The sequence below is a fragment of the Engystomops pustulosus genome, chromosome 7 (genome assembly GCF_040894005.1).
Source record: "Engystomops pustulosus chromosome 7, aEngPut4.maternal, whole genome shotgun sequence".
NCBI classification, from domain to species: Eukaryota; Metazoa; Chordata; class Amphibia; order Anura; family Leptodactylidae; genus Engystomops; species Engystomops pustulosus.
The window spans coordinates 3,743,587-3,757,806 of NC_092417.1; the positions used below are offsets into that span (position 1 = coordinate 3,743,587).

Below are 14,220 nucleotides of genomic sequence, written 5' to 3' on the forward strand. Positions count from 1 at the left end.
TCAGAGAATGAGGTCATCAGAGAAGTGGGGGTCAGAGAATGAGGTCATCAGAGAAGTGGTGGTCAGAGAATGAGGTCATCAGTGGTGGTCAGAGAATGAGGTCATCAGTGGTGGTCAGAGAATGAGGTCATCAGTGGTGGTCAGAGAATGAGGTCATCAGTGGTAGTCAGATGATTATTGGTGAAAGGATGAGGGGTCAGATGAAAGGTGCTGAGAGAAGTGGTGGTCATGTCATGCTGAGATGATAAGTGGTTGCAGAATGTAGAGGACTTGCAGTGTCACAGCCATGGTCCAGTATCTATCTTCAGTGCGTTTTATCACCTGATGTCTGATTGTAACCCTGCGTGTGGCCCCTGACCCCTCCAGACTCCAGGGCCCCAGTACAATGTGTGACTGGCCAGTGCCTGGCTAATCCCCAGTAGCACAGTACATGGGAGGGTGACTGAGTGGCTTAGACTGACTTTTTATGGGACCGGTTGTATGGAGAAGATTAGTGGTGTCGCTGATGCCGCCACCTGAGGGTATAATCAGCGCTGTACATTAATGATGACATCATCGCTGCGGTGTGTCACCCTGCGAGGAGCACTATAAATACGATGTAGGGAGCAGCAGATAGTACTGTATGCTGCACTGCTCTGCTCTGCTACAAGACACACATTCAGGTAAGTGCACCTCACCCCCCTCACTCCCCTATTGGTTCCCAAGTGTTTGCAATTCAGGTCCTTGTAAGGTGGGCATGCACCTTCTATAGGTCATACCTGGACACTAGTTAATTCTCCATAGGTGAGTGTGTATGTGTTCTGAGTGGGGTGAGCAGAGACCCCATGGCAGGACCATACACTTTTTACTGAACAAGCCAAATTCTCTTTTCCCTTCGACATGATCTGTTATGGAGGGTCAAAAGGATCCGTGAGCATAAGGTATTGGCCCACTCACATGGATAGTCGCTGGATTTGGACAAGATTCCTCGGATAGGAGTGGGGTCTGTACAGTATGGAGGATGGAGATTATGGAGAGACTTTCTTCTCTTCTGTTAACTCCAGTTCTTTTCCCCGTTATAAATAATATTGGCCATGATATCGGCCACCTCTGTACTGGTGGTCATTGTCTATGGGGTCAGTAATGTCTCTATTGTCCTTGTCCTGCAGCCTTGCACAACATCAAGCAACATGTCTGCCCTCATGCAAGCAATCCACCGTATAGTGGAGATCTACGAGAAGTATTCCCAGTACCCATGTCCCGGCCAAAGTCTAAAACCTGAAGAAATGGAGCAGCTCATACAGGTGGAGCTGTCTGAAGCCATCAAGGTAAGTGCCTTCCATTGGGGGAATGAGTGGTGGTTGTGCTGGTGCTGCAGTATGTCTTCATGTACCAGCGGCAGTCATGTTCCAAGGACACAAAGAGTCAGACATTGCCTACAATTAGGTGCCCAGCTGAGGGCATGTTGCATATTTTTTGGCTAAGGAGCATTGACTTCATAGGAGGTAGGTGCTTGTGTATCCCCCCAGGAGTGGTCACCAAGTTGGACATCTGAGGACAATCTCTATTTACAACATTCACGACATTCTGAGGACCCAGTTGGATGTAGTCTGGGCTGTAATCACATTGTTATTTATTACGTGGTTTTGTTACTGTGTACGACAAGGCTTTTTCGTGGTCTCGATGGCTCTCATCAGGTTTGTCACCCATGCTTCTCTCTTGAAAGAGGTTGTGGCTAGGTGGGGGCCCATGGCCAACACTGGGGTGAGAGCCAGATGCAAGTTGGGTTCCTCCCAAGCAATGGAAAGAAGGTGCTAACTTGTGTTGGGCCGTTGGGTCTGGGGAATCCCCCAGCATAGTCATCAGGTTTAGGAGGGGGTCACCTAAGTACCACCGGCTGTGGATGTTATGTATCTGGACTTTTCCAAGGCATTTGATGCTGTAAAGGGTTGGAACAGAAGATGAGACTGCTCGGGCTTGGTGGAATGTGTATATTATCTAACGTATCAGTGAGGGGGGTCATTAGTGGCACATCAGATTGGGGTAAAGTTACCAGTGAGGACACAATAGTCAGTTTTGGGCCCCACTAATATTTTTATTAATGACCTCATAAAGGAGATACACTGTAGAGTTTAAATATTTGCACACATGCTACTAAACTGTGGAAAAGTAATACTCAGGCAGAAATTACAATGATAGATTACTATGCTTGGGGTTATTCAGATTTAAAGAAAGACGACTAAGGGGAGACCTCATTACAATGTACACCTGAGGTGGCAGTACAATCGGTTCTACCATCCTCTACACCTAGAGGAGAGGAGGTTCTACCATCACCATAGACAGGGGGCATCCTCTACACCTAGAGGAGAGGAGGTTCTACCATCACCATAGACAGGGACATCCTCTACACCTAGAGGAGAGGAGGTTCTATCATCACCATAGACAGGGGGCATCCTCTACACCTAGAGGAGAGGAGGTTCTACCATCACCATAGACAGGAGGCATCCTCTACACCTACAGGAGAGGAGGTTCTACCATCACCATAGACAGGGGCATCCTCTACACCTGGAGGAGAGGAGGTTCTACCATCACCATAGACAGGGGCATCCTCTACACCTAGAGGAGAGGAGGTTCTACCATCACCATAGACAGGGGGCATCCTCTACACCTAGAGGAGAGGAGGTTCTACCATCACCATAGACAGGGGGCATCCACTACACCTAGAGGAGAGGAGGATCTACCATCACCATAGACAGAGGGCATCCTCTACACCTAGAGGAGAGGAGGTTCTACCATCACCATAGACAGGGGGCATCCTCTACACCTAGAGGAGAGGAGGTTTTACCATCACCATAGACAGGGGGCATCCTCTACACCTAGAGGAGAGGAGGTTCTACCATCACCATAGACAGGGGACATCCTCTACACCTAGAGGAGAGGAGGATCTACCATCACCATAGACAGAGGGCATCCTCTACACCTACAGGAGAGGAGCTTCTACCATCACCATAGACAGGGGGCATCCTCTACACCTAGAGGAGAGGAGGCTCTACCATCACCATAGACAGGGGGCATCCTCTACACCTAGAGGAGAGGAGGTTCTACCATCACCATAGACAGGGGGCATTCTCTACACCTAGAGGAGAGGAGGTTCTACCATCACCATAGACAGGGGCATCCTCTACACCTAGAGGAGAGGAGGTTCTACCATCACCATAGACAGGGGACATCCTTTACACTTAGAGGAGAGGAGGTTCTACCATCACCATAGACAGGGGGCATCCACTACACCTAGAGGAGAGGAGGATCTACCATCACCATAGACAGGGGGCATCCTCTACACCTAGAGGAGAGGCGATTCTACCATCACCATAGACAGGGGCATCCTCTACACCTAGAGGAGAGGAGGTTCTACCATCACCATAGACAGGGGCATCCTCTACACCTAGAGGAGAGGAGGTTCTACCATCACCATAGACAGGGGGAATCCTCTACGCCTAGAGGAGAGGAGGTTCTACCATCACCATAGACAGGGGGCATCCTCTACACCTAGAGGAGAGGAGGTTCTACCATCACCATAGACAGGGGGCATCCTCTACACCTAGAGGAGAGGAGGTTCTACCATCACCATAGAGAGGGGGCATCCTCCACACCTAGAGGAGAGGAGGTTCTACCATCACCATAGACAGGGGGCATCCTCTACACCTAGAGGAGAGGAGGTTCTACCATCACCATAGACAGGGGACATCCTCTACACCTAGAGGAGAGGAGGTTCTACCATCACCATAGACAGGGGGCAACCTCTACACCTAGAGGAGAGGCGATTCTACCATAATCATAGACATGGGACATCCTCTACACCTAGAGGAGAGGAGGTTCTACCATCACCATAGACAGGGGCATCCTCTACACCTAGAGGGGAGGAGGTTCTACCATCACCATAGACAGGGAGCATCCTCTACACCTAGAGGAGAGGAGGTTCTACCATCACCATAGACAGGGGGCATCCTCTACACCTAGAGGAGAGGAGGTTCTACCATCACCATAGACAGGGGACATCCTCTACACCTAGAGGAGAGGAGGTTCTACCATCACCATAGACAGGGAGCATCCTCTACACCTAGAGGAGAGGCGGTTCTACCATCACCATAGACAGGGGACATCCTCTACACCTAGAGGAGAGGAGGTTCTACCATCACCATAGACAGGGGGCATCCTCTACACCTAGCGGAGAGGACGTTATATCATCACCATACACAGGGGCATCCTCTACACCTAGAGGAGAGGAGGTTATACCATCACCATAGACTAGGGGCATCCTCTACACCTAGAGGAGAGGAGGTTCTACCATTACCATAGACAGGGGACATCCTCTACACCTAGAGGAGAGGAGGTTCTACCATCACCATAGACAGGGGCATCCTCTACACCTAGAGGACAGGAGGTTCTACCATCACCATAGACAGGGGGCATCCTCTACACCTAGAGGAGAGGAGGTTCTACCATCACCATAGACAGGGGACATCCTCTACACCTAGAGGAGAGGAGGTTCTACCATCACCATAGACAGGGGGCATCCTCTACACCTAGAGGAGAGGAGGTTCTACCATCACCATAGACAGGGGGCATCCTCTTCACCTAGAGGAGTGGAGGTTCTACCATCACCATAGACAGGGGGTATCCTCTACACCTAGAGGGGAGGAGGTTCTACCATCACCATAGACAGGGTACATCCTCTACACCTACAGGAGAGGAGCTTCTACCATCACCATAGACAGGGGGCATCCTCTACACCTAGAGGAGAGGAGGCTCTACCATCACCATAGACAGGGGGCATCCTCTACACCTAGAGGAGAGGAGGTTCTACCATCACCATAGACAGGGGCATCCTCTACACCTAGAGGAGAGGAGGTTCTACCATCACCATAGACAGGGGGCATCCTCTACACATAGAGGAGAGGAGGTTCTACCATCACCATAAACAGGGGGCATCCTTTACACCTAGAGGAGAGAAGGTTCTACCATCGCCATAGACAGGAGGCATCCTCTACACCTAGAGGAGTGGAGGTTCTACCATCACCATAGACAGGGGGTATCCTCTACACCTAGAGGGGAGGAGGTTCTACCATCACCATAGACAGGGTACATCCTCTACACCTAGAGGAGAGGCTGTTCTACCATCACCATAAACAGGGGACATCCTCTACACCTAGAGGAGAGGAGGTTCTACCATCACCATAGACAGGGGGCATCCTTTACACCTAGAGGAGAGAAGGTTCTACCATCACCATAGACAGGGGGCATCCTATACACCTAGAGGAGAGGAGGCTCTACCATCACCATAGACAGGGTACATCCTCTACACCTAGAGGAGAGGCGGTTCTACCATCACCATAAACAGGGGGCATCCTTTACACCTAGAGGAGAGAAGGTTCTACCATCGCCATAGACAGGAGGCATCCTCTACACCTAGAGGAGTGGAGGTTCTACCATCACCATAGACAGGGGACATCCTCTACACCTAGAGGAGAGGAGGGTCTGCCATCACCATAGACACCATAGACAGGGGGCATCCTCTACACCTAGAGGAGAGGAGGGTCTACCATCACCATAGACAGGGGACATCCTCTACACCTAGAGGAGAGGAGGATCTACCATCACCATAGACAGGGGCATCCTCCACACCTAGAGGAGAGGAGGTTCTACCATCACCATAGACAGGGGACATCATCTACACCTAGAGGATAGGAGGTTCTACCATCACCATAGACAGGTGGCATCCTCTACACCAGGGGAGAAGAGGTTCTACCATCACCATAGACAGGGGCATCCTCTACACCTAGAGGAGAGGAGGTTCTACCATCACCATAGACAGGGGACATCCTCTACACCTAGAGGAGAGGAGGTTCTACCATCACCATAGACTGGGGACATCCTCTACACCTAGAGGAGAGGAGGATCTACCATCACCATAGACAGGGGTAATCCTCTACACCTAGAGGAGAGGAGGTTCTACCATCACCATAGACAGGGGGCATCCTCTACACCTAGAGGAGAGGAGGTTCTACCATCACCATAGACAGGGGACATCCTCTACACCTAGAGGAGAGGAGGTTCTACCATCACCATAGACAGGGGGCATCCTCTACACCTAGAGGAGAGGTGGTTCTACCATCACCATAGACAGGGGGCATCCTCTACACCTAGAGGAGAGGAGGTTCTACCATCACCATAGACAGGGGACATCCTCTACACCTAGAGGAGAGGAGGTTCTACCATCACCATAGACAGGGGGCATCCTCTACACCTAGAGGAGAGGAGGTTCTACCATCACCATAGACAGGGGGCATCCTCTACACCTAGAGGAGAGGAGGTTCTACCATCACCATAGACAAGGGGCATCCTCTACACCTAGAGGAGAGAAGGTTCTACCATCACCATAGACAGGGAGCATCCTCTACACCTATAAAAGAGGAGAGGAGGTTCTATCATCACCATAGACAGGGGGCATCCTCTACACCTAGAGGAGAGGCGGTTCTACCATCACCATAGACAGGGGACATCCTCTACACCTAGAGGAGAGGAGGTTCTACCATCACCATAGACAGGGGGAATCCTCTACACCTAGCGGAGAGGACGTTATATCATCACCATACACAGGGGGACATCCTCTACACCTAGAGGAGAGGAGGTTATACCATCACCATAGACTGGGGGCATCCTCTACACCTAGAGGAGAGGAGGTTCTACCATTACCATAGACAGGGGCATCCTCTACACCTAGAGGAGAGGTGGTTCTACCATCACCATAGACAGGGGGCATCCTCTACACCTAGAGGAGAGGAGGTTCTACCATCACCATAGACAGGGGCATCCTCTACACCTAGAGGAGAGGAGGTTCTACCATCACCATAGACAGGGGGCATCCTCTACACCTAGAGGAGAGGAGGTTCTACCATCACCATAGACAGGGGGCATCCTCTACACCTAGCGGAGAGGAGGTTCTACCATCACCATAGACAGGGGCATCCTCTACACCTAGAGGAGAGGAGGTTCTACCATCACCATAGACGGGGGACATCCTCTACACCTAGAGGAGAGGAGGTTCTACCATCACCATAGACAGGGGGCATCCTCTACACCTAGAGGAGAGGAGGTTCTATCATCACCATAGACAGGGAGCATCCTCTACATCTAGAGGAGAGGAGGTTCTACCATCACCATAGACAGGGGGCATCCTCTACACCTAGAGGAGAGGAGGTTCTACCATCACCATAGACAGGGGGCATCCTCTACACCTAGAGGAGAGGAGGTTCTACCATCACCATAGACAGGGGGCATCCTCTACACCTAGAGGAGAGGAGGTTCTACCATCACCATAGACAGGGGGCATCCTCTACACCTAGAGGAGAGGAGGTTCTACCATCACCATAGACAGGGGGCTTGCTCTACACCTAGAGGAGAGGAGGTTTGCCGATGGAATGGAGGAATGTGGAGGGACCTCATCAAATTTAGGAGTTGACCTTGTGGTAGGCAGCATCCTCTTGTATTATTTTTGTGGCCCTTTGAACTTTGGCAGAACTTTGTCAATGTTTTGTCACAGTTTTAATGTATGATGCAGTCATTGCTTGCATTGCAGAACACCGGAGATCCAGAAACCATTAACCTGGTCATGAAGGCCGTGGACAGGAACCGTGATGGCGAGATCAGCTTCAAGGAATACATCACTCTCGTTTGTGTCGTCGCTAAGGCTTATTACAAGCACACGCTCAAGGAACGCAGCTCCCAGCAATGTCTTCTCCAGCAAGCAAATCAGCAATACACAGCTGGAGCTCCAACGCAACAGTGGAGTGCCCAGGTCCCACATCAAATACCCGCAACGTATCAGCAGGCCAATCTTTACATCCCTTCAGTGCAACAGTTCACTGGTGCCGCCATTCAGAACCCACAACTGGTACCTCAAGCACAAGTACCAGCTGCACAAGGTCAAATCCCTGCTCAGCTAGCAGCTCCTCAAGCGCCAGTCCAGGTGCCAGCTCCTCAAGCACATGTCACACTACCAGCTCCTCAAGCGCCAGTCCAGGTGCCAGCTCCTCAAGCACATGTCACACTACCAGCTCCTCAAGCGCCCGTCCAGGTGCCAGCTCCTCAAGCGCCAGTCCAGGTGCAACCTCCTCAAGCGCCAGTCCAGGTGCCAGCTCCTCAAGCGCCCGTCCAGGTGCCAGCTCCTCAAGCGCCCGTCCAGGTGCCAGCTCCTCAAGCGCCAGTCCAGGTGCCAGCTCCTCAAGCGCCAGTCCAGGTGCCAGCTCCTCAAGCACCAGTCCAGGTGCCAGCTCCTCAAGCACCAGTCCAGGTGCCAGCTCCTCAAGTGCCAGTCCAGATGCCGGCTCCTCAAGCACTAGTCCAGGTTCCAGCTCCTCAAGTGCCAGTCCAGGTGCCAGCTCCTCAAGTGCCAGTCCAGGTGCCAGCTCAAGTGCCAGCCCAGGTGCCAGCTCATCAAGTGCCAGTCCAGGTGCCAGCTCATCAAGTGCCAGTCCAGGTGCCAGCTCCTCAAGTGCCAGTCCAGGTGCCAGCTCCTCAACTGCCAGTCCAGGTACCAGCTCCTCAAGCAATGGTCCAGGTGCCAGCTCCTCAAGCACAAGTCCAGTTACCAGCTCCTCAAGCACCAATCCCAGTACCAGCTTTCCAAGTACCAGTTCAAGTAACAGCTCCTCAAGCACCAGTCCAGATGCCAACTTCCCAAGTACCATTTCAAGTACCAACTCAGCAAGTCCAGCTACTACCTATAGTACAAGCACCTCTTCTATCAGGACATTCATGCTTCTGGCTACCTTTGCAATCACCTGCTCCAATGGTACCACAGGTAGCTACCCAGGCAGTTCCCCTGCAGTCCTCGACAGTCCAAGTACCAGCTCCACAGACATCAGTCCTAGTACCAGTTCCTCAAGTACCTGTCCAGATACCAGCTCCTCAAGCAATAGTCCAAGTACCAGCTACACAAGCACCAGTCCAAGTGCCAGCCCCTCAGGCACCAGTCCAAGTGCCAGCTCCTCAAGCACCAGTTCAAGTGTCAGCTCCACAAGCACCAGTTCAAGTGTCAGCTCCACAAGCACCAGTTCAAGTGTCAGCTCCACAAGCACCAGTCCAGGTGTCAGCTCCTCAAGCACCAGTCCAAGTGTCAGCTCCTCAAGTGCCAGTCCAGGTGTCAGCTCCTCAAGTGCCAGTCCAGGTGCCAGCTCCTCAAGCACATGTCCAACTACCAGCTCCTCAGGTACCAGTCCAAGTGCCAGCTCCTCAGGCACCAGTTCAAGTGTCAGCTCCTCAGGCACCAGTCCAAGTGTCAGCTCCTCAAGTACCAGTCCAGGTGCCAGCTCCTCAAGCACATGTCCAACTACCGGCTCCTCAGGTACCAGTTCAAGTGTCAGCTCCTCAGGCACCAGTCCAGGTGTCAGCTCCTCAAGCGCCCGTCCAGGTGCCAGCTCCTCAAGTGCCAGTCCAGGTGCCAGCTCCTCAAGCACATGTCCAACTACCAGCTCCTCAGGCACCAGTCCAAGTGTCAGCTCCACAAGCACCAGTCCAGGTGTCAGCTCCTCAAGTGCCAGTCCAGGTGCCAGCTCCTCAAGTGCCAGTCCAGGTGCCAGCTCCTCAAGTGCCAGTCCAGGTGCCAGCTCCTCAAGCACATGTCCAACTACCAGTTCCTCAGGCACCAGTTCAAGTGTCAGCTCACCAGGCACCAGTCCAAGTGCCCGCTCCACTAGCACCAGTCCAAGTGCCAGCTCCACAAGCACCTGTGCAAGTGCCAGCTCAGACCCAAATAGGAGCTCATCCACAATCAGTGCCAGTCCAGCAACCAGCACCAGTACCACAAGCACCACTTCTATCAGGCCATTCATGCTTCTGGCTAGGATTACAATCTCCTGCTCCAATGGTACCACAGGTAGCTACCCAGGCAGTTGCTCCACAAGCTGTACCGCAGGTGAATCCCCAGGTTGTTGCCCCACAAGTGTTACCCCAGGTAGCTCCTCAGGCTCTTGCCCCACAAGTGTTACCTCAGGTAGCTCCTCAGGCTGTTGCCCCACAAGCTGTACCACAGGTGAATCCCCAGGTTTTTGCCCCACAAGTGTTACCCCAGGTAGCTTCTCAGGCTGTTGCCCCACAAGTGTTACCCCAGGTAGATCCTCAGGCTCTTGCCCCACAAGTGTTACCTCAGGTAGCTCCTCAGGCTGTTGCCCCACAAGTGTTACCTCAGGTAGCTCCTCAGGCTGTTGCCCCACAAGTGTTACCCCAGGTAGCTCCTCAGGCTGTTGCCCCACAAGTGTTACCCCAGGTAGCTCCTCAGGCTGTTGCCCCACAAGTGTTACCCCAGGTAGCTCCTCAGGCTGTTGCCCCACAAGTGTTACCCCAGGTAGCTCCTCAGGCTGTTGCCCCACAAGTGTTACCCCAGGTAGCTCCTCAGGCTGTTGCCCCACAAGTGTTACCCCAGGTAGCTCCTCAGGCTGTTGCCCCACAAGCTGTACCCCAACAATCTCTGGTAGCTTCTCAGATGGTTCCTCAGCAAGTGATATCTCAGACCCATGTTCAAGTGCCCGCTCAGCAAGTAGCGCCAGTTCAGCAGTTAGTACCACTGCCGCCTGTAGTGCATGCACCACCTCAAACATGCTCATGGCTAGTCTTACAATCACCATCTGTAACGCTAGCTCCCCAAGCAGTTTCACCAACTGTGGTATCACAGCCTGCTCCCCAGACAGGTCCTCAACAAGGACTATCTCAGCCAGCCCCCCCTCAGGCTGCTGCTCCACAATTTGTACATAATGCAGTTCCCCAGGCAGTTGCTCCACAAGTAGCACCTCAGGTGGCTCCCCAGGCTGTTGCTCCACAAGTAGCACCTCAGGTGGCTCCCCAGGCAGTTGCTCCACAAGTAGCACCTCAGGTGGCTCCCCAGGCTATTGCTCCACAAGTAGCACCTCAGGTGGCTCCCCAGGCTATTGCTCCACAAGTAGCACCTCAGGTGGCTCCCCAGGCAGTTGCTCCACAAGTAGCACCTCAGGTGGCTCCCCAGGCTGTTGCTCCACAAGTAGCACCTCAGGTGGCTCCCCAGGCTGTTGCTCCACAAGTAGCACCTCAGGTGGCTCCCCAGGCTATTGCTCCACAAGTAGCACCTCAGGTGGCTCCCCAGGCTGTTGCTCCACAAGTAGCACCTCAGGTGGCTCCCCAGGCTATTGCTCCACAAGTAGCACCTCAGGTGGCTCCCCAGGCTATTGCTCCACAAGTAGCACCTCAGGTGGCTCCCCAGGCTATTGCTCCACAAGTAGCACCTCAGGTGGCTCCCCAGGCAGTTGCTCCACAAGTAGCACCTCAGGTGGCTCCCCAGGCTGTTGCTCCACAAGTAGCACCTCAGGTGGCTCCCCAGGCTGTTGCTCCACAAGTAGCACCTCAGGTGGCTCCCCAGGCTGTTGCTCCACAAGTAGCACCTCAGGTGGCTCCCCAGGCTATTGCTCCACAAGTAGCACCTCAGGTGGCTCCCCAGGCTGTTGCTCCACAAGTAGCACCTCAGGTGGCTCCCCAGGCTGTTGCTCCACAAGTAGCACATCAGGTGGCTCCCCAGGCAGTTGCTCCACAAGTAGCACCTCAGGTGGCTCCCCAGGCTGTTGCTCCACAAGTAGCACCTCAGGTGGTTCCTCAGGCTGCTGCTCCACAAGCTGTATCTCAGATACCTCCCCAAGTTGTTGTTCCACAAGTGGCATCTCAAGTGGTTCCTCAGGCAGTTGCTCCTCAACAATCACAGGTTGTACCTCAAGTTGCTCCCTATGCCACTGTTCCTCAACAATATCAGGTGACTCCCCAGGTTTCTCATCAAGCTGTGTCTCAGGTAGCTCCCCAGGTTGTTATGCCCCAACAATCGCAGGTATCTTCCCAGGTTAGTATTCCTCAACAATCACAGGTAGCTCCTCAGGCCGTTCCGCCACAAGTGGCTCCCTATGCTGTTGTTCCTCAACAATATCAGGTAGCTCCCCAGGTTGTTGCTCCACAAGTTGTGTCTCAGGTAGCTCCCCAGGCTGTTGCTCCACAAATGGTATCTCAGGTGGTTCCTCAGGCAGTTGCTCCACAAGTAGGACATCAGGTGGCTACCCAGACAGTTGCTCCACAAGTAGCACCTCAGGTAGTTCCTCTACAGGCTGCTCCATACGCTGTTGTTCCTCAACAAAATCTGGTGACTCCCCAGGTTGCTCCACAATATGTGTCTCAGGTATCTTCCCAGTTGGTTGCTCCACAAGCTGTGTTTCAGGTAGCTCCCCAGGCTGTTTCTCAGCAAGTGGTATCTCAGGTAGCTCCTCAGGCTATTCCTCAGCAAGTGGTATCTCAGGTAGCTCCCCAACAGTCTCAGGTATCTCCCCAGGCTGTTCCTCAGCAAGTGGTGCCTCAGGTAGCTCCCCAGGCTGTTCCTCAGCAAGTGGTGCCTCAGGTAGCTCCCCAGGCTGTTCCTCAGCAAGTGGTGCCTCAGGTAGCTCCCCAGGCTGTTCCTCAGCAAGTGGTGCCTCAGGTAGCTCCCCAGGCTGTCCCTCAGCAAGTGGTATCTCAGGTAGCTCCCCAGGCTGTTCCTCAGCAAGTGGTGCCTCAGGTAGCTCCCCAGGCTGTCCCTCAGCAAGTGGTATCTCAGGTAGCTCCCCAGGCTGTTCCTCAGCAAGTGGTGCCTCAGGTAGCTCCCCAGGCTGTTCCTCAGCAAGTGGTGCCTCAGGTAGCTCCCCAGGCTGTTCCTCAGCAAGTGGTGCCTCAGGTAGCTCCCCAGGCTGTTCCTCAGCAAGTGGTGCCTCAGGTAGCTCCCCAGGCTGTTCCTCAGCAAGTGGTGCCTCAGGTAGCTCCCCAGGCTGTTCCTCAGCAAGTGGTGCCTCAGGTAGCTCCTCAGGCTGTTCCTCAGCAAGTGGTGCCTCAGGTAGCTCCTCAGGCTGTTCCTCAGCAAGTGGTGCCTCAGGTAGCTCCCCAGGCTGTTCCTCAGCAAGTGGTGCCTCAGGTAGCTCCCCAGGTTCAGTTTTTACCACAAGTTCATGACTACTCCTTCTCCCCCTATGTCTGTAACTGGTCTCCCTATGCACAATACTATTACTAGATCCGGAGACCTTGTGTCATCTCCTGCCTTTTGCTTTCAGAAATTGTCTGCAAATCTTCTTTGCTATGAATGTTTTAAAGATGAATCTGTGCCTGATCGGAAGAAAATAATAAAGTTCTCGATTGTCGCTGAAGCCGCCTCGTCTCTCGTGTCTCATTATTTTACGTAGTTTTGTTTCTTACATTTAAAAAGAAAAAAATGTAAGATCTAAATACCATCAAATATCGTACAGGATACTCAGAAGTGCAGGGGGTGGCGGGGACTAGTAGGTAGTGAGGTGTGAGGTAGGTGGCTACGGTACAGACCACATCATCAGGCTGGTTCAGTAATATTGGACCAACCCGTTGTCATCTATATGTGATCTCCCCGGTGCTGATTATGATCCAGTATAGACCCTTTCACTATCGCACCTATATAATGGGGGGGCGCTGTGATGTGACGTCCCCCAATGCTATATGCTATGTGCTGCTGCTTAGGATTTTTGGATAACCCTGTAGATTTAGTGATTGAGTAACTATATACTGTTAGTATTTATTAATAGATAGAGATTACTGAGGTCTCGTGTAGGTCTCGTTCTGGCCACTCATCCCATCTTCTAGCTCCTACATGGCACCATAACTGTGACTACCACCACGCCTTCACAGGCAGCAGCCCAAGCCTCATGGTCCTTGCTGGGACTCAACCAATTCCCAAAATCCTTCTCTACCTCTAGGCCCTCCATGTTGCACGTTCCCATCTGATCTACCACCCCCATTACAGTATGGCAGACTTTGTCCTTCTCCTCACTAACCCTGAGGGAGTTTAGCTACAGATGTGGAAGGTCTTGATCCGCGCTGTTGAGTACTGGAGCTCAATAGACTCCCAGAATATCCCCCATGTCCCAGAGATGTCCTCTGCAGGACAGAGGTGGCACAGGTCAGCTAGTCTACAGTGTGTACAGAAGGAGCACAATACCACAGGAGCACAACGCTGCAGGAGCACAATACCACAGGAGCACAACGCTGCAGGACAGAGGTGGCACAGGTCAGCTAGTCTACAGTATGTACAGAAGGAGCACAATACCACAGGAGCACAACGCTGCAGGAGCACAATACCACAGGAGCACAACGCTGCAGGACAGAGGTGGCACAGGTCAG

General features: G+C 52.8%; 1 protein-coding gene across 1 annotated transcript; it reads left to right on the forward strand.

Annotated features, from left to right (window-relative positions):
• The first annotated feature begins 631 nt into the window (after positions 1-631).
• LOC140068875 (uncharacterized) lies at positions 632-13,217 on the forward strand. The gene is made up of 3 exons (XM_072114242.1): positions 632-662; positions 1,149-1,307; positions 7,619-13,217. Exons 2-3 carry the CDS (start codon positions 1,170-1,172, stop codon positions 13,082-13,084), a joined length of 5,604 nt encoding a protein of 1,867 aa, XP_071970343.1. The 5' UTR covers positions 632-662; positions 1,149-1,169; the 3' UTR covers positions 13,085-13,217.
• Positions 13,218-14,220: the final 1,003 nt, after the last annotated feature.